Source organism: Staurois parvus, unplaced genomic scaffold (assembly GCF_062004578.1).
Source record: "Staurois parvus isolate SC_StPar_1 unplaced genomic scaffold, SC_StPar_1.0 ptg000813l, whole genome shotgun sequence".
NCBI lineage: Eukaryota > Metazoa > Chordata > Amphibia > Anura > Ranidae > Staurois > Staurois parvus.
In genome coordinates, this window is record NW_028318609.1 from 3,062,727 (window position 1) to 3,090,688 (window position 27,962).

The 27,962-nt window shown below is 42.1% G+C and overlaps 2 protein-coding genes across 4 annotated transcripts in view; one reads left to right on the forward strand and one right to left on the reverse strand.

Moving 5' to 3' along the window:
- The window catches only part of ITGB4 (integrin subunit beta 4), a 148,442-nt gene extending 142,029 nt beyond the window's left edge, over nucleotides 1-6,413 (forward strand). For all 3 annotated transcript variants that reach the window (XM_089654893.1, XM_089654894.1, XM_089654895.1), the window contains one exon: nucleotides 866-6,413. In XM_089654893.1, the coding sequence (XP_089511019.1) occupies nucleotides 866-1,005 (140 nt within the window). In that variant the 3' untranslated portion in view covers nucleotides 1,006-6,413. The remainder of the gene's footprint in view (nucleotides 1-865) is intronic.
- GALK1 (galactokinase 1) overlaps nucleotides 4,608-27,962 on the reverse strand; it is a 35,800-nt gene continuing 12,445 nt past the window's right edge. The window contains exons 2-8 of the mRNA XM_089654896.1: nucleotides 25,442-25,631; nucleotides 23,756-23,875; nucleotides 20,450-20,585; nucleotides 16,116-16,297; nucleotides 12,423-12,573; nucleotides 6,691-6,853; nucleotides 4,608-4,730 (exon numbers count right to left, since the gene is read on the reverse strand). Of these exons, the coding sequence (XP_089511022.1) occupies nucleotides 4,659-4,730; nucleotides 6,691-6,853; nucleotides 12,423-12,573; nucleotides 16,116-16,297; nucleotides 20,450-20,585; nucleotides 23,756-23,875; nucleotides 25,442-25,631 (1,014 nt within the window). The 3' untranslated portion in view covers nucleotides 4,608-4,658. The remainder of the gene's footprint in view (nucleotides 4,731-6,690; nucleotides 6,854-12,422; nucleotides 12,574-16,115; nucleotides 16,298-20,449; nucleotides 20,586-23,755; nucleotides 23,876-25,441; nucleotides 25,632-27,962) is intronic.

A 27,962-nucleotide genomic window follows, 5' to 3' on the forward strand; every position in this document is an offset into this window, starting at 1 on the left:
CACCAAAGCAAATGAAACTAATTAACAACCCCCTCTGCTACTTAACTGACCAGATCAATATCCCAGGAGTTAAACTGACTTGATGCCATACTCTGATTAAAAAGTGTTTCTTTTAAAAATTTTTGAGCAGTGTATTATCAATTTTTAAATTTGCATTATACATAAAGTTGATACAGCTTAGAGAACTGACACTACTGTACTCATTTCCCACAGATATTCTCGCAGGAAAAGCTTAGCTGAGCACATTGTAAATGTTTTATTCATGAAACATTTACAACGAAGGCTGCCATTTCTGTTAATGCTACATGTCAGTTATGCTGATCCTCTCACTGTATGTTAATGGTGCGGAAATGTAATACAATCAGGAAAATGTGCCATAATAGCTGATGTTCTGACAGGGTTTCCTGTAAGTTCTTAGTGCAGAGTCCAGACTTGAGTGATCAACTGTTCACAGCACATGATTTGGAATAAACTTTTGCATTGTTTGCAATATCCCCAAAATCAAGGGACATGCTAACAAAAGGTGAGAGCAGAAAGCTTACCTAATCAGTCTGTTGCTGCTCCTTTGCTGGCCAGTCACAGGCTGGGGGCAGGGAGGTGACCCAGCTATATTACTAAAGCAGGAGAAAAGTTGTGTCACTACCCTGGCAGAGCTGTATAAATCTCAGGAAAGAATTGACAGAAATACAAGTCCATTGTATAGGTAAAGCAGCTCGTTTCTCCATTTTTCATCACCTTACACTCAGTTTTTCATGTTCAGCAACTTTATATCATGACCTCTCAGTAAATCACATGTACCGCTGTGTTGCTGGCCTGTACATCAGGTTTAGCCAGTGATATTTACTCTTACTGTTTCCACCTACAGATGGCATGTCTGTCACCACCCACCGCATGGAAAGTTCTGGCACGGTCACACAACAGGTTACCAAAGAGTACGTCACACGAACAATGATGTCAGGAGGATCCCTCAACAAACAGGTGGAGCGCCAGTTCTATGAAGCCTAAAAGATACGCCATGCTGACTTCACTGGACAATACGCTGCGCTTGGGTGCCATTTATATATGGCGTGTCGCTATGACTCCCTCTTTACGTCATGGGCGTTGCTTTCATGCTTCTATGTGTTATCCTGTTTGGGAGATTCTGAACGTTTTCCTTAGAAGTAAAAACTAAGACAGGACAATGTAGAGGATGGAGAGATGACAGGTATATTCTGACACAGGTGCTAGCCAAGGTACCAAAGGGGTGACAATTTAAATGCCTGAACTCCGCTTCATAAACACAATGCTAAAATGATTTTACTTTGATGGGGAGGAATCCATTGTGAAATGTCGTCCCAGCATCCTGCACTCCATGGTATGCTTTAACCAAACATTATTTATCTTTTTATGATTTGTATATAACTTTTTTATTACAAAATATATGCAGCAGAAAGGGAATTCTATGTCTGTGTGCGGTGTACTGGATGTTGTAGAGGACCTTAGTCCTGTCCCAGTGTGGATAAAGGAATAGGTGTATGGGGATGGACGTTGTAGAGGACCTTAGTCCTGTCCTAGTCTGGGTAAAGGAATAGGTGTATGGGGATGGACGTTGTAGAGGACCTTAGTCCTGTCCCAGTCTGGGTAAAGGAATAGGTGTATGGGGATGGACGTTGTAGAGGACCTTAGTCCTGTCCCAGTGTGGATAAAGGAATAGGTGTATGGGGATGGATGTTGCAGAGGATCTTAGTCCTGTCCCAGTGTGGATAAAGGAATAGGTGTATGGGGATGGACGTTGTAGAGGACCTTAGTCCTGTCCTAGTCTGGGTAAAGGAATAGGTGTATGGGGATGGACGTTGTAGAGGATCTTAGTCCTGTCCCAGTCTGGGTAAAAGAATAGGTGTATGAGGATGGACGTTGTAGAGGACCTTAGTCCTGTCCCAGTCTGGGTAAAGGAATAGGTGTATGGGGATGGACGTTGTAGAGGAACTTAGTACTGGCCCAGTCTGGGTAATGGGGGTTGGTAATGGGATAGGTGTATGGGGATGGATGAGGCTGTAAAGTGAGGTGTATTGGATGATGTAGAACCTTAGTACTGTCGCAGTGTGTGTAATGGGGGTCAGGAATCAGATTGGTGTATGGGTCCATATGAAACTATAATGCGAGGACGCTATTACAAAGTGCAGCCATTTTAAAAGGAGAAGGGAGTTCAATTGAGAGCATCCAAAATGTCCAGAAGCATTACCAGGATGCTTAAACAACTCTATACAAAAACTCTTTCAAATAACATAGCTTTCTAATCTTCTAAATACAACCTATCAAGGCTGAACTCTGGCCATCCCTTCACTCTTGCGTAGTTGGACAGGTTCCTTTTCTGTACTAAAATAACTAATGCAGACCATACATGGGTCAAATTCCGAAAGAATTTTCTTTGGAAAATCGTGACTAAGAATTTTTGTTCAAATTTCGCACCACTGGTGGGCATCGACAGATTTTGTGCACCCATCGATTTTGAGTTATCAGGCATGTTGGAAATTGTTTGAAAAATGAACAAATCTAATCAATGATAGGGGAATCATGCAAGAAATCTAATCAAAAAAAGAAATGATTGTGAGCTTGATCGGCAAAGAAAAGAAGATTCCCAGCCAAGAAAATTATTTTCTTTAACAACATGAAATTGAAAGCGTGGTTGGTCGAATTTCAAAATCAATGGTGGAACCATCGGATTACAAAACACACAAAATTTCCGATTAACGAAAATTAATTCAGAATTTCGACCCAAGTATGGCCTGCTTTACTCAAATTTCTCTGCACACTGTGAGCTGCATGAAGTCAGATAGAGTCCACCTGATTTCCTGGTTTGATAATATGCAGCATTATCTATCCCTTTCCTCTCCAGCCTGACTGTGCCAGGCTTGCCCTTTCATTCACTGGATTACAGTTTTTTCATTCACCGAGGCTCAGGCCTATCCAAACGCAGCCAGCTTAGGATTTCTCCAGACTGGCACCCCCCCAATCCCCCCCCCCCCAAGAGCTAGCCAGAGGACTTGAAAGATAAGTACACACACAGGGTGCAGTGATATTTGTAGGACGCTATGTACAGCACCCAGACAAACCTTTCCACTAGACACAATCTGGTTGTATTGCAGAGTTACAGCGATCAGGTATGTAATAAAAAGTTTTTAGAAAATGTGATTAGTATGGTGGTGGATGTAAAAGGGGGAACCAGGATTGCAAATATAAGAAGGTTTAACTTCAGATTTAACATCTTTGTCTCTGCTTCAAAAACTGGGATGGCTACCAATAGATCTTAATAAGCTGAAGTCCTCAGACTACTGGAATAAGTAGTTGTCTGTGCCAATCCTGCCTTAAGGTCCACTGGAAGTCATGTTGTATCTGTACAAGCCCTCCCCAATGACAGCTATGATGTTCTTATAATAGAATTTGCGCACATACATACACACACACACACCCTAATATTATTTTTTACTTCTAACTGATAGAGCTGTGGGGCCTCATAACTGTATGTTTTCTTCTTCATAGAACACCCATAGGTACTCTGGTCTCCTCTCATAATCCAACCATTCCAGGAACTGGCATGTGACTACTTCACTGCTGTGCCAATGCTGGCTCCATGCTGAGCATAGAAAGCTTGGGGATAGAGGTAGGATCTCAGTAAAAGACCGCACACATTACAATCATACTCTGCAACCTTCTATAGATCTAGCAGCAATGTAAGGTCCTGACTGACTAAATGTGCAAGTTAAATAGACTGTTTTGGCAGGTCCTCATGAGATTTTGGGAAGTGTACATGAGATAATTTAGGTCAAACACAAAGGAGTCCTAACAAGCTAAAAACAGCCACTTTCACCTGCCTAGTAGTACAGAAAGGACACCTGTAGAAGTAGTTATGTTACAATGGGGGGGGGGGGGGGGGAAGCAGCCCCCATGAGAATTATTTCATAGGTGAAGTTGTAGAAAACGCAATAACCAATAGAAACCACATTACATTAGATTACTGCAGACATGGCAGTCAGAGATACCTGCAGGCAGGTCACTCTGATCTCTGCTCACTCCCCTCAAACATACTGTATTAAACAACTCTAAAAACATCAGTACATATCAAATGTCCTCATAATTTACAGTGGTATTAGACCCAAAAATGTATTATATTGCAGCTTAACAATCTTTAGATTTGGTGGTTGCATTCATTTTATTTTTTTAGGCTTTGTTCCCCTTTATTTCACATGGTGATTCAGCCTTCCTGTCTTTTGGTGTCTGCACTTTGGATGAAGTATTAAAGCAGACAAACTGGAGCTGAACTCCAGCCAATACTTAATAAGCGGTTACAGTAAACATTTATTTTCATTTGGGATAAGGTTCTACATAAATGGTTTGTCTCAAAGTTCGGACTTTTGTTGGACAGCTTGGTTTGTTTAAAGTAATTTACTTACTGGATCATCAGGTGAAAATAAAGGGAAAAAAAACACAAAAAAGCAAAACTAATGCAGCCACATCTAAGAACTGGTGAGCTGCATTTTTTTGGAAGGGGGGATTAATAACGTATTAAAAGAGGGAGAACTACAAAACTCAGTTTTGCCAGGAATGATACATTAATGAGATAATGCAGATGAAAATAAAATTGCTTTATTAAAGTGAAAAAGTATATTCACTACACTCCCTTAAGGTGATAAGACACCGCATCCAGCAGATGGCTTGGTGACATAGAAGGTCGGTGTTCCTTGGAATTTCTCCTGAGAAAAGAAACACAAGACAGTGACTTATTTCATATACATTCACAGAAGCCTTGTATACCAAGCTGCTTCATACTAACCAAATACAATCTCCAGCCATGTGGTCAACAAGAGGGTGCAGCATACAACTTCTCCAACAAATACAATACCTGTATCTACACCATAAGTGATGGCCACTTCACAAGTAAATAGATGAAGAGTTGTAAGCTACCCAATTCCAAGTGTCACCAACTTAAAAAGCACTGCAGAAATTACATTGTTTAAATGCTTACTTGCAATATTTGTCCTTGACTACTCCTGCCATGTTACAGACTTCTCCTTTTCTGGGAGTAGTCTGTGCTGACACAGCTCCTCCATCTCTCACCTCACTTACCTACATAGCCCTTTATGTAGGTGCTGGGGGAGGAGCCAAGAAGTATATTATAGCGCGTCAGGTGAGTGGCAGCTGAGGCTACTGATGTCACATTCAAAATGGTGGCAGCCATCAGAAGCCTTGTGCTTTTGGATGTCTACACAAGAAGGGGGGGGGGGGTGTATCAGGAAAGAACATGCCTAAAATGCATTAAATGCATAACCCTATGGGAAGCTTGCTATTAAAATGAATAGTCTGCCAACAGGATCTTTTTAAGGTACAAATTACTTTTGGGGCTCGTCCATACGTGTGGCAACCCTTCCCGCCCCTGTGACAAGGAACCCATGGTGGATCAGCTGGTGTGTGTTGGTAGTGAAGAGGTTACCTCCTCACAGCCCGTTTTAACCCGGAAAATGCCAACCCACCGCAAATGTGTGCACTGAATGCAATTGCGGATTGGCCTGATTCACTTGAATGGGTTGTGCTCAGCGGTGGTACAGTCTGCTGAATGTGACATGCCATTTAATTTTTTGCTGTGGTCATTGCATGTGTACAGTCCATTAGGGGCTGTATCTACTTGTTCAGGTGGGTGGTTGGATGGGGGAGGGGCTCAACCGTCTGCTTTTACCAACATCCCCAGCTGCACATCTAAATAAGTCTTTAGGGGGCATCAACAACAGGTAAGAAAGCACTGCCCAGTTGGCTTAGTTTTAGGACACTTGGTGTGGAAAAACATTGTCAAAAAGTTCTAATTCTGCCCCCACACTGCTAAATGTGTTTTTTGCTCAAGTCCCTATTGGACATCTTCAATGGAAACTCAGGCAAAGAACACATTTAGTAGAGCCTTTGTCTGAATTGTATTGCCTTTTCATGTCCATATTAAGGAGACTTCCCCTCCTTTCCTGTTATGACCTCTCCTAACAGGAAAGGAGGGGGAGTCTCCCTACTAGGGACACGAAAAGGCAATAAAATCCTGACAAAGGCTCGAAGTCTTTCTCTCTTGTCAGAAGAAAATGGCATATTTGGCCAGAGTTGATGGCACACCATATGTCCTACTCTCCTATCAACTAGAACTATTGTAAGTCAATAGTTTTGCAGTGAAGTTCTTGAAGCATTGTCCTGAAACAGACAAGTCTCTCAGTTCATAGGTATTCCAATAGAAGGAGACTTCTATCCCCCTGAATGAATGGAGGCAGCATCTGGGAGATGGGAATATATCATGTATATTAAGGACAGCTATCCAAACATCAACACTTTCTGCTTTGTTTTGTACTGGTATCTTTAAAGCTGGTTTAACTTTTGTGATAATAAAGTCATTTTTTCATAAAACACTTAAATTTGTTCATTTTTGTTCTGTCGGTCGAAGAAAACTGTCATTAACCTCCAACCTCCCTCTCTATTTCTATAGTCTCTTTATAGAGTTTCTCTTAGGACTGGACCTGTAGTTCTTCTTAGTCCTTGTAATTTCACACAACTGTGGGGTGATCTGAGGGCAGTGCACAGGAGATGTCCTGTATACACAGGTGATTGCAACATGCTTACATGACAGGTTGGTAACCTTCTATACGGAGATGACAGAAATGACCATCTCTTGGTTTGATCTCTCACCTGAATGCTCTGCTTGGCTTCCTCGGCAGCTGACGTCTCTAACAAGGTCACTGTGCATCCTCCAAAACCACCTCCTGTCATCCTACAGCCATACACACCAGGAACCTCCAGGGCGATTGAAACCAATTCATCCAGTTCTGGACAGCTAACTTCATAGTCATCCCTGGGAAGAAAGAGATGGAAGACTGAGTCATGATAGAGGGAGAACACCAAAGTGCAAGACTCATCTCCCTCAGTCAAGCAGTTGAATACACCTGTGAAATACATTTACGGTTACTGTTTTACCTTCCAAATGTGGGACTTTTGTATAGCTAGTGTTATGATTTACATATATTGTCCACATGGCACAGTCAGAAAGGCGACACATATTCTGGTTCCATAGATCACCCTCTAGTTCAGCTTTGTAGCTTCTCCTGTCACCTCTCTATCCCCGGTCTTGTCATTTACCTTTTTATGAATCAAGTAGATGGGTCTACTAATATGTGCCAACTGTGGTAAAGATCCAGCGTATTTCTGTGGCTGGATTCATAGGTGGATGCATGTAATTTGACATCATTATGTTCTACGCTGCTTTAATAAATATCCCTCAAATGAATGAACACCTAACCACAAGTCAAATATTATACCAAATTATGCATGAGCCACGTGACTTCACAAGTTTTTTTCCTGATGAAGTCTCAAGACGTAACGTATAGGGTGGAGCTGGGAGGTAACCGGAAGTCAGGTCGCAAATGACTACTGGCAATTTTCATGTGTTTTATGATATGCAAGTGTTTTTGAACAAATTGAAAGTGCAGTTTAATAATAAATTACTGGCACACAACATGGGGCGAGCTTGAATGGGATTAGCAAACTGAACAGCGTGACTTAAATACATACCGGAAAATTCTTGGAGGAATCTAAATGAAGAGTGTGGCCATCTCCATGTAACGTGATCCCCTGGATATGCACGTTAAAGGGATATATGACCTGAACACAGAGGTGTGGGTCATACAGTCAGGTCCATAAATATTGGGACATCGACACAATTCTAACATTTTTGGCTCTATACACCACCACAATGGATTTGAAATTAAACGAACAAGATGTGCTTTAACTGCAGACTGTCAGCTTTAATTTGAGGGTATTTACATCCAAATCAGGTGAACGGTGTAGGAATTACAACAGTTTGCATATGTGCCTCCCACTTGTTAAGGGACCAAAAGTAATATATAATAATAATCATAAATCAAACTTTCACTTTTTAATACTTGGTTGCAAATCCTTTGCAGTCAATTACAGCCTGAAGTCTGGAACGCATAGACATCACCAGACGCTGGGTTTCATCCCTGGTGATGCTCTGCCAGGCCTCTACTGCAACTGTCTTCAGTTCCTGCTTGTTCTTGGGCCATTTTCCCTTCAGTTTTGTCTTCAGCAAGTGAAATGCATGCTCAATCGGATTCAGGTCAGGTGATTGACTTGGCCATTGCATAACATTCCACTTCTTTCCCTTAAAAAACTCTTTGGTTGCTTTTGCAGTATGCTTTGGGTCATTGTCCATCTGCACTGTGAAGAGGCGCCCAGTGAGTTCTGAAGCATTTGGCTGAATATGAGCAGATAATATTGCCCGAAACACTTCAGAATTCATCCTGCTGCTTTTGTCAGCAGTCACATCATCAATAAATACAAGAGAACCAGTTCCATTGGCAGCCATACATGCCCACGCCATGACACTACCACCACCATGCTTCACTGATGAGGTGGTATGCTTAGGATCATGAGCAGTTCCTTTCCTTCTACTCTTCTCTTCCCATCACTCTGGTACAAGTTGATGTCTGTCTCATCTGTCCATAGGATGTTGTTCCAGAACTGTGAAGGCTTTTTTAGATGTCGTTTGGCAAACTCTACTCTGGCCTTCCTGTTTTTGAGGCTCACCAATGGTTTACATCTTGTGGTGAACCCTCTGTATTCACTCTGGTGAAGTCTTCTCTTGATTATTGACTTTGACACACATACACCTACCTCCTGGAGAGTGTTCTTGATCTGACCAACTGTTGTGAAGGGTGTTTTCTTCACCAGGGAAAGAATTATTCGGTCATCCACCACAGTTGTTTTCCGTGGTCTTCCACGTCTTTTGGTGTTGCTGAGCTCACCGGTGCGTTCCTTCTTTTTAAGAATGTTCCAAACAGTTGTTTTGGCCACGCCTAATGTTTTTGCTATCTTTCTGATGAGTTTGTTTTGTTTTTTCAGCCTAATGATGGCTTGCTTCACTGATAGTGACAGCTCTTTGGATCTCATCTTGAGAGTTGACAGCAACAGATTCCAAATGCAAATAGCACACTTGAAATGAACTCTGGACCTTTTATCTGCTCATTGTAATTGGGATAATGAGGGAATAACACACACGTGGCCATGGAACAGCTGAGAAGCCAATTGTCCCATTACTTTTGGTCCCTTAACAAGTGGGAGGCACATATGCAAACTGTTGTAATTCCTACACCGTTCACCTGATTTGGATGTAAATACCCTCAAATTAAAGCTGGCAGTCTGCAGTTAAAGCACATCTTGTTCATTTCATTTCAAATCCATTGTGGTGGTGTATAGAGCCAAAAATGTTAGAATTGTGTCGATGTCCCAATATTTATGGACCTGACTGTATACCCAAGGTGAGTGGTGTGAGAGCTCAGAGGTGGCTCTGGTGCAAGTACTGTGGCCGCACTGAAATTGCGGGCATATTCAGCGCATGAAGAATAGGAGCATGATTTATGAACTCTATATTTTTCACTGAAGCAAATACAGAGATGAGATTTGTGAACATTTATTTATTCACAAATTGAATTTATTTTCTGACATAAAGATCTGTTTTATATTTACCTTGTGATTTGGATAATGTATGTAAAAGATATGTCAGCACCTTAATTTGGTATATTATTATTTGAGTTGTGGTTACGTGTTCATTTATTTTTATTGAAGCAGCGCAGCACATACTGATGTGATGATATTCTTGTGTGTGGGAACACATATTTTGTGCAAGCAGCAGCAATCCAAATATTCTTTCATGATTGAGTGGTGATTAGTGCAGAAGGTTACTCACATATGGATGCAGGTAATTGCAGAGAGCAGTCACAGCTTCCCACGGGTATTTGGATTGAATAACACGGAGTGATTATCAGCAATTAGGGCATCCAAGGGTAATCATCTGCCTCTAAGTGCCAGTAACTGCTCCAGTGTGACAATGTCCAACCAGCCGTGGATAACTGCAACCACTATCAGCCTGTCATTGCTTAATACTTTCTGCAATTATCTGCATCTACCTGTGAATCCAGCCACAAGAATACTATGGATTGTTGCTGCAGCTGGTACAGTTGCGTTCAAAATAATAGCAGTGTGTTGAAAAAAGTGAATAGAGCTCAAAATGATTCTAATAGCTTATATTTCCATACACACAAATGCATTGGGAACACTACATGTTCTATTCCAAATCAAAACATGAAGAAAAATAGATCAAATTTGTGTTGTTCCTCTAAAAAAAATTGAAGAAAAGTGAATATTAGACTGTTCAAAAAAATAGCAGTGTTTGTATTCTTCTTTACAAACTCAAACATTCACTATATAAACTGAAAAATGTTTGTTTCACTTAATGAATATTTGGTTGTATAAGCACTGTATCTGAGAACTGCTGTACATCTGTGTTGCATGGAGTCAACCAACTTCTGGCACCTGTGAACAGGTATTCCAGCCCAGGATGATTGGACTACATTCCACAGCTCTTCTCTATTTCTTGGTTTTGCCTCAGAAACTGCATTTTTGATGTCACCCCACAAGTTTTCTATTGGATTAAGATCCGGGGATTGGGCTAGCCTCTCCATAACGTCAATCTTGTTGGTCTGGAACCAAGATGTTGCACGTTTACTGGTGTGTTTGGGGTCGTTGTCTTGTTGGAACACCCATTTCAAGGGCATTTCCTCTTCAGCATAAGGCAGCATAACCTCTTCAAGTATTCTGATGTATTCAAACTGATCCATGATCCCTGGTATGCGATAAATAGGCCCAACACCGTAGTATGAGAAACATCTCCATATCATGATGCTTGCACAACCACGCTTCACTGTCTTCACAGTGTACTGTGGCTTGAATTCAGTGTTTGGAGATCGTCTGACAAACTGTCTCCAGCCACTAGACCCAAAAAGAACAATCTTACTTTCATCAGTCCACAAAATGTTGCACCATTTCTCTTTAGGCCAGTCAATGTGCTCTTTGGTAAATTGTAACCTCTTCAGCACGTCTTTTTTTCAACAGTGGGACTTTGCGGGGGCTTCTTGCAGATAGCTTGGCTTCACATAGGTGTCTTCTAATTGTAACAGTACTCACAGGTAACTTTAGACCTTCTTTGATCTTCCCGGAGCTGATTGTTGGCGGAGTCCTTGCCATTTTGGCTATTCTTCTATCCATTCGAATGGTAGTTTTTCGCTTTCTTCCACGTCTTTCAGGTTTTGGTTGCCATTTTAAAGCATTTGTGATCTTTTTAGCTGAGCAGCTTATCATTTTCTGCACTTCTTTATATGTTTTCCCCTCTCCAATCAACCTTTTAATCAAGGTACGCTGTTCTTCTGAACAATGTCTGGAACGACTCATTTTCCTCAGAATTTCAGAGAGAAATGCACTGTAACCAGCATGTACAACATTTGCTGCCTTCCTTCCTTCCTTAAATAAGGGCAATAATTGCCACCTGTTTTTCAAAGAATGAATGACCTCACTAATAGAACTCCACACTGCTATTATTTTGAACATGCCCCTTTCAATTAGTGATTCAATTACACAGAATCAGCAGCATGCATGTCATGACTGTTGGGTCTGTTGGATTTCTATTACTCTATTACACCTGCTAGTAAATTATTTGCCATGTAGAAATATCATTTCTACCAAAAACAGTGATTGATCAGGTTAGTGATGTCTGACTGCTATTATCTTGAACACATATTTACAGTGTGAGTGAGTGGACACAGTTTACAAAGCCCAAAACAATCCCCCCTCCTCCTTTCACCCAACAACCAGCCTCATCGTTGGACAATAAAGCAACCAACCTCCAACCAATGAGTAGGCAGCTGACAAAGGAAGCAATAAAGCTAACACAACACAAGATAATAGCAGAGATATCTTACAGACTAGAGGTAAAAATGGCCAGCCAAGATTAAAATCCTTTGGCAATTAACCAAAATATATATACATGTATTTAACAGTGAATTTAGTCATTTGGTTTGAGTGCCACTTTAGCCAGCTACTCTCTATAATCTTTATATTAAGGTTTCCCAGTACAATGCCCCATGCTGATGATACATTGATGTCCTATGGGAGAAGTGGCAGAGAGTTCATAGTTGTCAGTGTCTCTGCTCCACTGCACAGCCAGGGGCGACCATAGTGGAATTATTCTCCTCAGCATGCTGACAATCTATGCTATTGTGGTGCACAACCCCACTCTTGTTAAATTAAGCCCACCACTTTACCAGGACGTCCTGGTGGTTACAAAACCTTTCCCCATGAATGGAGCATGTATACAAAGGCTTGCTTGTTGGTAGGACCTCCAGGTCACACAACTGCTCCAGTCTCTTGAAAAGATGCCAACAATTTCTCTTACTCCATGGTGTGATTGGCAGCACCACCCCCTGCTCTGTTGTTCTGTGATTGGTAAACTCCGCTAACAGGCAACTCAGTTGGCCAACCACAGTCATAGAAAGGCACTTGGTCCATCCTACCTCAGAGAGTTGTGGCTCTCCACCATTAATTTGCCAAACAATTTGTAATCCCCTTTCTCCAAAGCTTGTGCCGCTTTAGCTGTGCGCTCAATCTCTGTGATGACATGACGCGCTCGCTTATAGCACACCTCACTCAGGTTCTCTTTTTTGGCTGTCAAGGAAAAGAAAAAAAAAAAAAAACACGTTCAAAGAGAAGTTCATTTTTATGACCATGTTTTACCCATATTTATTGTGTAACATGAAACATGGTCGAAGCCTGCAGCCCCCCACAACCTTACAGAATCCGGGTTTATTCTCCTCGCTGGCTCCTGTCTATTTATTTTAGCGTGGATCTGCCTGCACAGCTGCATAATTTGTTCACAGGAATCTGTGAATATAAAAACTACAGGTTCCCTCTGCCACTTTGGCAGAGGGACTTGCAGCTGTCAATGAAGCTCAAGAACAGTGACATTACCGCACTTGTATTTCACTGCTACTTCCTCCAGTCCCATGAATAAGTTACGCATCTGGGGCTGGAGGAATAGTGTGCAGAAGACAAAGCATTGCACCATCAAATTAATAATAAAAAAAAAAAAAATAGATGCAAATTTTTAAATAGTCAATATAGGTGCATTTATTATTTTTTGCAAAAGGTGAAGTTAGCCTTGAACCCTTTGGAAACAGAGCTATTTTTGCATACGTTTAACCACTTTCCGCCCATAGGATGTGATATGACGTCCTCGGATTAATGTGGTTCTACTGGGATGATGCCTGCAGCTACAGGCCTCATCCCAATATCAACATTTTCAGCCAGCAGTCCCCTATCAGATAAAAGTGATCCTAGTGGCTATACAACCACTGGATAACCTTTACAGGCGATGGGAGGGGATTTATTCTCCCTCAAGAATTGGTTCTGGCCAGCTCAGTAGATAGCTTTAAAAAAGGCCTGGATTCCTTCCTAGATACACAGAATATAACTGGATACTAACATTTATAGGTAAAGTTGATCCAGGGAATATCCGATTGCCTCTCAGGGGATCAGGAAGGAATTTTTTCCCTTGCAGGAGCCAATTGGATCATGCTTTGCTGGGTTGTTTTTACCTTCCTCTGGATCAACTGTGGGTGTAGGATTATAACTTTTTTTTTTTTTTTTTTTTTTTTTAATGGTTGAACTAGATGGACTTTTGTATTTTTTCAGCCAGACTAACTATGCAACTATTTCCCCCCTCCCACTGCTGCCTTTACTGCGCTTCCCTGTCTCATCAGGGAGCCCGGTAAGGATGTGACCGGAGGCATCAGCTTTTAAAGAGTCCCTATGGATAATTTCATGTACCATAGTTTGTCGCCATGCCACAGCTGTATGCAATTTTAAAGCATGCGACAGGTTTGTTATTTACTTGGTGTAACATTAGCTGTTATATTTTACAAAAAAATTGGGTATGATATTGTGTTCACTAAAATTCATTAAAAGTTTATTTTTTCCCAAAAAAATTGCATTTGAAAAACTGCTGTGCTAATACTGTGTGACATGAAAATTGCAACTTCCACCTTCAATATTTTCTAGGGCCTCTGCTTCAAAAAATATACAATGTTTGGGGGCTCTAAGCGATTTTCTAACAAAAAAAAAAAAAAGGATTTTTACACATATGAAAAAAATGTCAAAATTGGCCTGGGCAGCAAGTGGTTAAAACATCATTTGAGACCTAGAGATTACATAAACCCCCTTTTTTGGTATATTTGCTACACGTAAATGATTCAGATCATCAAAATTAATTTCAATATTTCCCAAAGAGATAACCAGAGTAAATACAAAATGCTGGTTTAAAATGATGTTTTCATGTATAAAGGGAAAAAGCTGTCCAAACCTGCTTAGCCCTGTGTGAAAAAGTAATTGTCCCCTAAACCCAAGTGCGCTTGAGCATGAACGGATGGCCGGAGATTCTCCTTCAGGATTTTCTGGTAGAGTGCAGAATTCATGGTTCTGTCAATTATGGCAAGTTGTCCAGGTCTTGAAGCTGCAAAGCAGCTCCAGCCCATCACACTACCACCACCATGTTTCATTGTTGGTATTATGTTCTTTTTAAGAAATGCTGTGTTCATTTTAGGACAGATGTAACAGGACGCACACCTTCCAAAAAGTTCAACTTTTGTCTCATCAGTCCACAGAATATTTGCCCAAAAGTCTTGGGAATAATCAAAATGTTTTTTTGGCAAATGTGAGACGAGCCTTTATGTTCGTTTTGGTCAGCAGTGACTTTCACCTTGGAACTCTCCCATGAATGCCATTTTTGTCCAGTCTCCTTCTTATTGTTGAATTATGAACACTGAGACAAGTGAGGCCTGCAAATCTTTAGAGGTTGTTCTCTGTTCTTTTATGACCTCTTGGATGAATCATTGTTGTGCTCTTGGAGTAATTTTGGTAGGTCGGCCACTCCTAGGAAGGTTCACCACAGTTCCAAGTTTCCTCCATTTGTGGATAATGGCTCTCGCTGTAACCCCAAAGCCTCAGAAATGGCTTAGTAACTCTTTCCGGAATTATACATATCATATACTTTGTTTCTCCTCTGTTCTTGAATTTTTTTAGATTGCAGCATGATGTGTTGCTTTTTGCCTGCTGAATTTTGTCGGACAGCTTCAATAGGTCTGGCAGTAATCAGACCTTGGTGTGGCAAGTGAAATTTAACTCCAAAAGATGTGATTAATCACAGTTCATTCATGACTTAGCAAAGGGGGGCCTTATTACTTTTTCACATAGGGCCAGGCAGGTTTGGACAGTTTTTTTTCCCGTTAATGAATTAAACTACATTTTGTATTTACTCTGGTTACCTTATTATAACATTTCTTTTATCTGAATCATGTGAGAAATATGAAAACATTTAAAAAAGCATGGAGGGGCAAATACTTTTTCACAGCATTGTATATTTTCAGAAAGTTGACACCCTAGAGAATAAAATAGTGGTAGTTCCAAATTTTGTATGTTACACAATAGCACAACGGTTAATGAAACCCAAAATTTCAGTAAACCATACACTAAAGTTAATTTTAGAGCACACAAATGCAATATATTAACCACTTGTTTGGTAAAATATGAGGTTTCCAGAGTAAATAGATAACTAACATGTCAAGCCTTAAATTGCATGCGCCCAGGAAACGGCAACAAATTTCAGTACTTTATATTTTCTATAGGCGATGCTGTAAAAGCCCTTCCAAGTTATCATGCCTTTGGCACGTGCATTTACATTTGTACATGTGTCTATGTTATGGGGGGGGGGGGGGGGGGGCGCGATTTTAAGTGTTTGGGTGTAACAAGTTTTTTTTTACTTATTTTTTTGCATCACATAGGAGGCAAAAAGTGATGCATTTTTTGGTGACAGGTTCTATGTCTGGAAGACCTGTTTTCTCACCTGTCCTCCAGTGCTTCCATGAAGCTAATAGAAAACAGGTCACACTCCGTTAGCATCTTCCCCAGCCATACTGGCAAGGGAAAGGGACACCAGGATCTGGAAGTGACATTTTACACATCCCTCCTTAGTCATTACCAAGATGGGGAGATCAGCAAACGGATGCCATGCGGGTCACAAGGAGCTCGGAAAACATGGAAGGGGTGTGCATGTGTGTGGGGTGCATTAACCTACGCATACCAGTTAAGACATTTTACTTGTTTCGGTTGCGAAGAGAAAAGTTGTTCTCAGCTAGCCTTTAGAACAGACTCACCCTCCAACTCTTCCATACTGGCATCTCTCAAAGACTCTTTATCGAGGGCCCTGGCAGCCTCTTCACACTGTTTTCTGCGTGTTGGGTACTCACTCCCTGTTAGTTCATGCCGCACATTGGAATTAGTAATAAGCACAGACAGTTTGGGGTCTGTCAGGGGAAACGGTGTCGCTTCTAAAGATCTGAAAAAACATACAACAGAAGGTGATTACGGCACTGGGATCAAATATTCACAATGCAGACCTTTACCAAATTACTTAAAGTGCTACTAAACCCAGGACCCTGCATTCACAATATCTGGTCTCCCACAGTACACAGGACATGGAAGTGCAATTATTTTAGTTAATATAAACTGCTAAATACCTTTTGTCATCAGCAGTTAAAGCAGTCTTGTGACTTCAGCTGAGCACTGGTTAAAGCTTGTAGGAGGAGTTTTCTCTAGGAGGATGGAAATCCCCTGACCTCTGTCTGGACAGTGCTGATTCACTCTGTGCTGAACACATGCACTCTCCCAAGAAAAAAAAAACCTCTCTAGCAATACACACCAAACTGAGCATGCGCAGAAGGGTACAGGTTCATTGGTGTGAGCATTTGAACAAGAGGAGGGGCAAAGAAGAAAAGATCAGCCTTTTTGCACAGTGAAAAGGATTAACCCCTTAGGTTCCACAGTGAGTATAACAAGCATGCATTACTGCATATACAGACTGATTTTACTGTTGTGGGTTTAGTAACACTTTAAAGACAATGGTCTGTTTCCAGGTGTAGTAACCAGATTGCAGCTGTCAATACCTGAAAAAAAGAATAATTGCTATGGAAAACATAAAGGCCCCCTTCACACAGATGTTCCATTCGGGACCGCCTGCCCATTCTTCAGGCTTACCCAATCGGAACCTCTATTCTCCTGTATAGAGCGGTGGGTGTAACCAGACATGTGTCCGTTTACACCTGCTGACATCCAATCAGACCCATTAACAAAACAAAAAAAAAAAAAAAAAAAGAGACAGACAGATGGGGATTCCCCTTCTGTCCGTCGGATCAGATTTGATGGCAGTCAGATGGAAATGGACTGCTTGGACTGCCCGTAGAGAATAACGGGCTGTGTCCCTGTCCGCCCTGCATAAGCGGAGCAAACACGGACCTGTCATCTGCTTGCTCAGTGGGGATCAGCAGACAGATCCCCTCTGAGCAAGCAGATCCACTGGTGGGTCCACCCCATGTGAAGGAGGCCAAAACAGGGCTTCTTTCATACTGGACTATTTAGCCAGCCATATCTGAATTGAAATTTGTCTGCCAAACTTCAATCCATCTATGGACATCCTGCTTGTACACAAGTCGCTCTATCAGTCGACTTGTGTACATCCAGCCTGTTAGGTTTTTCCAGACTGATTAGTTCCTCCGGCTATAGTCGGCAACACTAATCATTGGTACTTGTGAAGGCTCCCCACTGGCAGCACTAATGGAGCAATTTCCTTTCCATCCACCCATGGTGGAGTTAAAAACAATTGCATAATCTATGGTCTGCCTTATGCCAGCCATAGACGGGTCGAAAGCCGGCCGATAAAAGAAATCGGCCGATTTTCGCACCGTTTGTGGGTTAATTGGTCGTCCATGGCTTCTTACTAAATACCTTGAACTGTCTATTTTCCAAACATGGGTAATTTGGGGGGTACTTGTACTATCCTGCATAAGTAATGGATAAGTGAGCGCTAAAAGTTCGCTGAAGCCGCTGATCACCAAAGGTACCAAACAACCTCAAAAATCAATAAATAAGCAGGGGGTGCAGCGCTATAGAATCATAAATAATACATCAAATAAAATTGAATAAAATGCTAAAAACACTACAAAAAACAAGTGTTCCTGTGTGTATAGATTATTATGAATAGAACACTATGGTGTAAAACACATTAAAGTGCAAAGTGTAAAGTCCACACATAAATTATATATGTCACTGTGTCGTGACTATTCAGTAATATTCGTGAGTGCCCAGTCCACAATATCCCAGTGTTGAGAGGATCATGAGGATCTCTTATGATGAATATAAACGTGGTGATATCCAAAAAGATATAAGACTGCGCACTCACTAGATGCGCAATCAATATGCGCATGTAAGAGATAACCCCTCTTAAGGTTTGAACCCAGGAAACCCTCTGCTCACCCAGTTACCAAGCATGGCTCTGTCCTCCTTAGACGTGACTCTGTGGGTGGTAGGAAGCTCACAGGGAGCCCCAGAAAGAAAGGAGGCCCAATAGCATGATACTGGACTGGATGTGTGGACTTTACACTTTGCACTTTAATGTGTTTTGCACCATAGTGTGTTATTCATAATAATCTATGCACACAGGAACACTTGTTTTTTGTAGTGTTTTTAGCATTTTATTCAATTTTATTTGATGTATTATTTATGATTCTATAGCGCTGCACCCCCTGCTTATTTATTGATTTTTTGAGGTTGTTTGGTACCTTAGGTGATCAGCGGCTTCAGCGAACTTTTAGCGCTCACTTATCCATTACTTGTGCAGGATAGTACAAGTACCCCCCAAATTACCCATGTTTGGAAAATAGACAGTTCAAGGTATTTAGTAGGAAGCCATGGTGAGTTTTTTTTAAATAGAAAATAAATAAAATAAATGTTAGAAAATAACAATTTTTTTTTACATATTGTCACCAGTCCAGTACAGTGTAATTGTATAACTGGTGTGGCAGTGATCAGAGACACTGACTGGTGACAGCATGTAAAAAAAATAAAAATAATAATTTAATTTATATTTTTTTTTTCCAAATGTTTCTATTATTTTTTTTAATTACATTATTTTGTCTTTATTTGCACTATTTTTTATTCAACACACTGTGACCAAAGCAATAATGTTACCATAGTAACATTGAACTACTCTGGGCAAGTGATTAGGATTTTTTTTTTTTTTTAACACATTATGATTGCTAATACTAATGTATTTCATTCATATTTGCAATCATTGTTACTGAATGAAACTGATTCATTCAGTCTTTTGTTGTGATTAGCTGTGACTGGGCAAAGCTCATCACATGATACAGATGGGCTGTGGTTGGCCCTGTCTGTATCATGTGACTGCTTTGACCAGTCACAGCTAACAACATAATTGTATACAATGAATGGCATGACAGGAAACTATCCACTGTATACAATTGACATGTGATCTGCTGTGATTGGTCACAGAGGTCACATGACACTGGCAACGAGTCAGTGTAGGAGATATGTCATCGAATGTGTGCTGCGGACACAGCCGGTTACAGAACGCACCACTGCGCGGCCCCACGGCCGCAGAGGCGCCTGGTTTTGACAGGACGTCATATGATGCCCAGTTACAACGAGAAGTGTCCCGCCCAGCCGTCAATCTGCTATAGGCTGCATGGGAAGGTGTTAAAAGTATAACTAAGGCAAAACGTTTTTTAATTTTAGTTTTGGATAGAGAGGAGATGGATTAGACCCCATCAGGTTGTTATTGCTGTCTGTGTTCCCATTAGGCAGATTCACCCTTTCTATTTGTCCTCTTTACTGTTATCATTGAAAGTGAAAGAAAATCACAAATTTTGGGTTTCCCCAGAAAAGTAATAGAGGGGATATCTTCCAATGGGGACACTGGTTTTGGTGACCTGGGGGTGCCCAGGGGATTCATTTAATTTGCAGGGATTTCCTCTCACTTCGTGTTTTGGCTATGGGCAGAAGTGAAGGGAAATCTTCCCAATGACAAAAGCTGTATTTTGTATTGCTGAAAGAAGAGTATTTATATACAGTATATGTGTGATTTCTGATACTATTTTCATTCAATACTTGCCATTTATAAAGATATTTTAGATTCACTGAATTTAACTTTGCTGTTTTTCATACGCTATGTGTCCTATGAAAGCAGCTTCCCTTCGACTGGTATTCCAGTCACATTTTTCTTTTGTATTAATACACCTGCTGCAGGGACTGCACAATTTAATCCATTTTACCTCTTTATTAGCACTAAAAATGGACAGGGGTTCTAATCCTTCTCCACTGTGTCCTTTCCACTGGATATCACGTAATGAGATAAAATACCCAATGGTTTCATGAGTAAAATACCTCACATTTTGATGAAACAACTCATGCTTTATTTTAGCTTTTTTTGTGAAGTGCAAAAAAACGTTTGAAAAAAGCTACGAGTTATTTTATCTCAGATTTTAAGAGGAAAAGAACTCTGTGTGAATTGAGCCCACAGAGACAAATAAATTATAAACCGGGCAGCATTCCTCATAATGACAGGTATGAAGGTATCTGAAGAAAATGTTTCATATTACAAGGTCCCTGCAGTTTCCGATTTGTCCCTACTGACCTGCAGTCGATGAGTAGAGCATGTCCCTCTCTCCCCATCACTGAAATAAACTGGTCCATGATCCCGCAGGGTACTCCAGGGAATGTGTGTTCAGCTTTTTGACATGTAAGGGCTTTTTGGACAACATCACCATCATCTGAGGACATAAAGACACAATTCACACTTGGCACGGAACCTGCAGAACATCAGATCTGGATGCTGTGTACACAATAAATGGATGGTCATTTCTTCTAATAATCACATTACTCGAGGCCAGGCAGACTGCATCAGTGAAATACATGGCCTGGCAGTGCTGATCTGGCCCCTGCCCCCCCAACATGACTGCACCCCAGTCCACAAAGCAAGGTCCATAAAATGGATCATCGAGTTTGGGGTGGAGGAACTTGACTGGCCTGCACAGAGTCCTGACCTCAACCTGATAGAATACCTTTGGGATGAATTAGAGCGGAGACTGTGAGCCAGGCCTTGTCATCTGACATCAGTGCCTGACCTCACAAATGCACTTCTGGAAGAATGGTCAACCATTCCCATAGACACCCTCCTAAACCTTGTGGACAGCCTTCCCAGAAGAGTTGAAGCTGTTATAGCTGCAAAGGGTGGGCCAACTCAATCTTGAACCCTACGGACTAAGACTGGGATGCCATTAAAGTTCATGAGCGTGTAAAGGCAGGCGGCCCAATATCTTTGGCAATATAGTGTATATTTTCTGCAATGCTTTGTTACATGACTGGGCCATTATTATTCCTGGCTATGTTCTCTTTCGGAGAGACAGGGTAAATAAGAAAGGTGGTGGTGTCTGTCTCTATGTGAGAAGTGATCGAGTGTGAAAGAGGACATAGTTGATGGAGAGTGTGATGAGGCTGAAGCATAATGGGTGGACCTGCACATGGGGGTGCGTACTACAAAGGTAATTATTGGATTTGTTATAGGCCTCCAAGTGTTAATGAGGAGGTGGAGACTCAGCTCCTTGCACAAATCTAAAGGCTTGGAAAAATCTATATGTAAATGGATAGAAAACTGGCTAAAAGATCGTATTCAGATAGTGGTTAATGATTCATACTCTGAATGGTCTGGGGTTGTCAGTGGTGTACCCCAAGTTTCAGTGTTGGAACCCTTACTTTTTAATATATTTATAAACGATATAGGGTCTGAGAAAAAATATACCATTTCAGTCTTTGCAGATGACACCAAGCTGTGCAGTGGAATAACGTCCTTACAGGATGTCTTCAATTTACAAGCCGACCTCAATGCACTGTTTAATTGGGCAACTATGTGGCAAATGAGGTTTAATGTTGATAAATGTAAGGTTCTGCACTTGGGGGTTAAGAATATGCATGCATCATACATACTAGGGGGAGTACAACTGGGGGAATCAATGGTGGAGGCATGGAGGAGACCAGCTATGAGGAAAGATTAGAGGAACTAAATTTATTCTCTCTTGAGAAGAGGAGATTAAGGGGGGATATGAGCAACATGTATAAATACATCAGTGGTTCATATAGTGAACTCGGTGTAGAGCTATTCACCCTGAGGTCATCACAGAGGACAAGGGGGCTCTCTTTACATCTGGAGGAAAAGAAATTTAATCTCCAAACACAGAAAGGTTTCTTCACAGTGAGAGCTGTGAAAATGTGGAATAGACTCCCTCAAGAGTTGGTTCTGGCCAGTTCAGTAGATTGCTTCAAAAAATTCCTGGATTCTTTCTTGGATACACAGAATATAACTGGATACTAACATTTATAGGTAAAGTTGATCCAGGGAATATCCAATTGCCTCTCAGGGGATCAGGAAGGAATTTTTTTCCCAGCAGGTGCAAATTGGATCGTGCTTTGCTAGGTTTTTTGCCTTCCACTGGATCAATTGTGGGTATAGGATAACATTTTTTTTATTGTGGAACTGGATGGACTTTTGTATTTTTTTCAGCCAGACTATGTAACTATATAGGCAGCAACATGAAAATTTTGTAAAAAGGCATCACTGTATCCTAAAACAAAATGATAATATTCTGGTCCAAGGATCGGACTTTACCAACAACAATGCTCACTGATGAAGTCACGTGACGTAACGCGTAGGGTACGCCGTTGATGTCAAACCGGAAGTGCACGTGCCGCCATTTGGAAAAAGGGATTCCTGTACATACGGTATAGTGAGTTTTACCCTGTAGTGTCCCAGGTGGAGACTTTTAAATGTGAGTTCATTTTGAGTATTTTAATAAAGCTTGTTTTGTCCTGGCAATATTACACTATATGGAGTATTTTTTCCTATGTTTGTGGAGCGTTCTGGAGATTTTAAAGTGCTGACGGTGGTGAGGATCTATGTGCAAGTATACCCAAGCGTAGCTTGACCTGGCATTACGGGTCAAACCTGGAGGTGAGCGCAATTGTGTGTTGGAGGTGGATGTACACTAAAGGGAGACACAGGAGCACCGTACAAGCACCGTACACGTGTATGCAGTAGCGTGATTACACTGATCCACTTGGAGTACCTTGGATTTAAAAGGGACGGTTCACCATTGTTTGGAGCTTTTTGTTGCTGGTGTATTTGGAGTTGTACCTGCAACACTGAGGGGTGATTCCGTTTTTAATGTGTTGCATTTTGGGATGAGGTAAGGGTGCTCCTTAGCAGCGACTTTTTATAAAGGTCAGAATTTGCATTCTGTGGGCTCCAGGTTTTAGGGGTTTTCCTGCAAAAACTGTAAGACATTGACTGATACCTAGATTTCCCTTTGAAGGCTGATTTCCTATGTTGAGACTGGTTCACCTACATGTTGTTCGGTTTACTTAAAGCGTTAGTAAACCCACAATAGTAAAGTCAGTCTGTATATGCAGTAAAGCATGCTTGTTATGCTCAGTGTGGAAGTTAGAGTTAATTCTCCGCATTGTGTAAAAAAGATGTTTGATCCTGTCTTCTCTAATCCTCCCCTTCTTCTACTGTCCCCAATCCATCTGCTGATAGAATAGAACCTTGCACATGCTCAGTTTGGTGCGTACTGCTAGAGTGTTTGTTTTTTTCTTGGGAAAGTGCACGTGATCAGCACAGGGTCAATCAAAGCTGTCCAGACAGAGGGTCATGGGTTATGCAGCCTCATAGAACAGAGGAGAATGAAAACGCCTCCTACAAGCTTTAACCAGTACTCTGCTGGACATTGATAGAAGTCAGATCACAGAAGCAAATTAAAAAAAAAAAGGATTTGGAAAAAGGTCAAAAAGAACTTTGAGTTTAAATTTTAGCAGAAGACCACAACCTTTTTCCTTATTTAGTGAACATGCCCCAGAGATCTTATCATGGAAGAGATTGTTTTCTTACCTGGGCACAACTGCTGCAAAAAGGTGTAAGTAGCCACTTCCAAAGACGCAGAGCTGGACAGGCCTCCTCCTAGTGGAACACTGGTGGCAATCACTGCATTAAACCCAGGGACAGGCCCAGCTGCCAGAAGACAATAGAAGAGGACAATGTAATGAGTATATACTGAGGTCTTTTTCGGTTTCTCTGTCACAGAAAAGGAAAAGAAGATGCAGCTTTATGTATCCTTTGCAAGTCTGTGTGACAAGGTGACAACACACCCCGCTAACAGAACACAACACTGTCACTGTTGTCAGAAAGTACCTAAACAATAGCCTTCATGGATCAACAGGTATTATTTTATTACAAGCTACAGATTTACAGTCTACAAATACAAGGTTGTGGGCTAATATGGAAGGGTAACACATCCAAAATGATTATAAAAATAACAGAAAGAGTATAACAGAATTATAAGGTACTCCAATGACGCATCTAACAGAGTTAAGATCATTTTAATTAGTACCCTTTTAAAGTACAGAGACACCAAAATGAAAAAGACAATGAATCCAATATACAACTATTCCAACCCCTTAAAGGCTAACTCCACCTTTTACAAAGAATATTAAATGCACATATACGTATTTGCTGGAAAAAAAATGTGCATGTATTATTTTTTTGCAAATGAACATGCAACCTTGATTGGTGGATCACAGGTGCAATTCCAGGTTCCCCAGCCCCCTGTCTATACCGAGGTACAGGCTTTCAGTTACAGAGCTGGAGGAAGTGTCAATGTATTACAAGTTCTGTGGTCACCTTAATCATGTTCCATTGAGAACTACAAATCCGTCTCTTGCAGCGGAAGAAGTGACTTGTAGTTAATTCATTCACAGATCTCTGCGCTCTCTGAATGACACAGATGTGCAGGAATCTGTCTGCAAATTTCAAAAGTGACAGCCGCTGTGAAGGAAAGAGTCCCACAATGTCACGGGGAGGAGGAGATTTGGGTGGCTCCAATTTGCACCACATAACATTGTATCCTAAATATGATAAGGATGATATGGATAACTGCACTCCACATACAATACAGCAAACCATTCTGTCCCACTAAAAACTAACTTCTCTTATTTACATCCTGCTGGTCTGGTAAAGTGGAACTAAACCCATCAATTTAACTGTTTCCCAAAGCAGTTACATTCAAGGCATGCCATAAAATGAGAACAGTTGCTTGTGCTCTCAACCAAACTGTCAAGTCATCAATTGACTGGGGTCATAACTGATCACATGTGCAGCGCTGTGTCAATTATCACTTCTGGGTGTTGGGTTTTCTGCCTCTTGATTAGCTGGTAAGGGTGTGAAGGCTATGTCATCCCACACATTTACACAGGCGTCAGTCATTTAAAAATGTTTCTTTATTTTTTGTTTTTACTTCCTACATCCTATTCTAGGCCAGTATGATGTCATGGCTCGCCTACATGTGACTTCCGCAGTGTGTCTGTGCACATGTGACATCTCGTAAACTGGCTCATGGAATATCTGATGTAACATTCCAGAAGCCGTCTGTGGGATTTCTCGTACGTGCAGAGTACTGGCAGAGGATCTCTAAGTGTGCCTGTCCATGTGTATGGGGATCCAGTAGGTATTGACTCAAGGCTGAAAGAGAAAAGATTAGATAGTGAACGATTATTGGAGCATGTGGTGCCATTCTCTCACCTCTGTAGTGCTGGATTACCCCCTTAGGATAGTTGGCCCACTTGGGTGTCCCAGGGGCAAGCGAACTGTCTTTACCCGGGGCCACAAACTCCACTTTATGGGGCTCATCTGCCCCCTCAGCAGTGGTCACAAGACAAATCTTCCCGTCATCACGCCGAGATCCCATGATGACAGTGATGAGAGGTAAGGCCTGGGAGACAATACAACATACGTGTTACCAATGTACTACAACCCCCTCCTTCCCCATACATACAGCACATGATCACAGCGATAAGAGGTAAGGACTGGGAGACAATACAATATACGTGTTACCAACGTACTACAAGCCCCTCCTTCCCCATACATACAGCACATGATCACAGCGATAAGAGGTAAGGACTGAGAGACAATACAATATACGTGTTACCAACGTACTACAACCCCCTTCCCTACCCCCCTTTCTTACACACAGCACACCATGGTGTCATACTGATTTACACAGAAACCCATTCTGAAAATGCTAGCTGTCTGGCTACCATGTGGATCCTTGGGAGTTAAAGTGTATGTATACCTTAATAATTAACTTCTGTTATTTGCTCCTTTTTTCTTAAAGTGAATGTACGGTAAATGCTTGTTTGATATTTTTCAACAACAAACAGGTTTATACCTACCTGCTCTATGCAATGGAATTGTACAGAGCAGCCACAATTAATCTCTTCTTGGGTCCCCCACCAGCACTTCTGGCTGCTTCCCTATGGCAAGTGCCCCCATATAAAGCTGCTTTCTATGGGGGCACTTATGCAGGTTCACTCCTGAGCCTCACTGTCTATGTCTATTCACACAGACAGTGAGAGTCAGCCCCGCTCCCTCATCACTGGCAGTCAGCAAAGCCAGTGAAACCAGGAAGTGAGGGGAGAGAAGAGCTGCACTGTGCTAGATCAAATAAGGACTAAGGTAAGTCAAAGGGGGCGGGGGGTGTCAGGGTTGATACGGAGACCTATACCTTTTTTACCTTAATGCAAGGAATGCATTAAGGTAAAAAAATGTTTAGGCTTTAGAACCACTTTAATTATTCCATTTAAAGTGTTTTCCTATATTTATATGATAAGATCCAAAAATACCTGAAGATCCTGCCAGAAATCTTGTGCGCTGATAACTTCCTGTGCTCTCTGCCTCTGCTCACTCTTATCACTTACATAGTTCCCTGAGAGCTACAGAGCCCCTCCCTATTATGATGGACAATGACAATAGGTGCCTAGTCCTGTAGTTCTATCTTCTTCCTGTTGTCAGCCCAAGACAGGAAGTGTGTTACTGGCAGGATCACCAGGTGATATTATTATTATACAGGATTTATATAGCGCCAACAGTTTGCTCAGCGCTTTACAATATAACAGGAGACAATACAGCAACAATACAGTTCAATACAAGAGGGAAAGGAGGGCCCTGATCCTTGGAGCTTACAATCTAGAACAGCGGTTCTCAACCTGGGGGTCGCGACCCCTTTGGGGGTCAAACGACCATTTCCCAGGGGTCGCCTAAGACCATCGGAAAACACATATTTCCGATGGTCTTAGGAACCGAGACACCGCTGCTCTGTCTCGCGATCTGTGGGCGGGATGATATGCTGCCCCTGTAACCTGGCCACACCTCCGGGATCACTCAACAGCTCCGCCTCCTCGCCGCTGATTGGCCACCGGAACTGTAGCTCAGGAGAGGCACACAGGCGGCCAATCACTGGCGAGGAGGTGGAGCTTGGAGAGGAGGAGCCGAGCGGCAGAGCGCGCAGATCGAAGAAGATCGAGGGAGCTGCAGGACCGAGTGAAGAGAGAGGCCAGAGAAGGAAGACAGCTGACAGGTAAGTGCAAATTTTGCTTCTGCAGGCTGTAGATGGGAGAGGGAGAGAGCGAGCCCAGGCTGGAGCAGGGGTCAGCAAGGTAAGTATCATTGGTGTCAGTGGGAGGAATAGTGCCCCATCATTTGTGTCACTAATACCAACGATGGGGCACTATTCCCCCCCCCCACGGACACCAACGATGGGGCACTATTCCTCCTCCCCCCACTGACACCAACGATGGGGCACTATTCCTCCCCCCACTGACACCAACGATGGGGCACTATTCCTCCCACTGACACCAACGATGGGGCACTATTCCTCCCACTGACACCAACGATGGGGCACTATTCCTCCCCCCACTGACACCAACGATGGGGCACTATTCCTCCCACTGACACCAACGATGGGGCACTATTCCTCCCACTGACACCAACGATGGGGCACTATTCCTCCCACTGACACCAACGATGGGGCACTATTCCTCCCCCCACTGACACCAACGATGGGGCACTATTCCTCCCCCCACTGACACCAACGATGGGGCACTATTCCTCCCCCCACTGACACCAACGATGGGGCACTATTCCTCCCCCCACTGACACCAACGATGGGGCACTATTCCTCCCCCCACTGACACCAACGATGGGGCACTATTCCTCCCCCCACTGACACCAACGATGGGGCACTATTCCTCCCCCCACTGACACC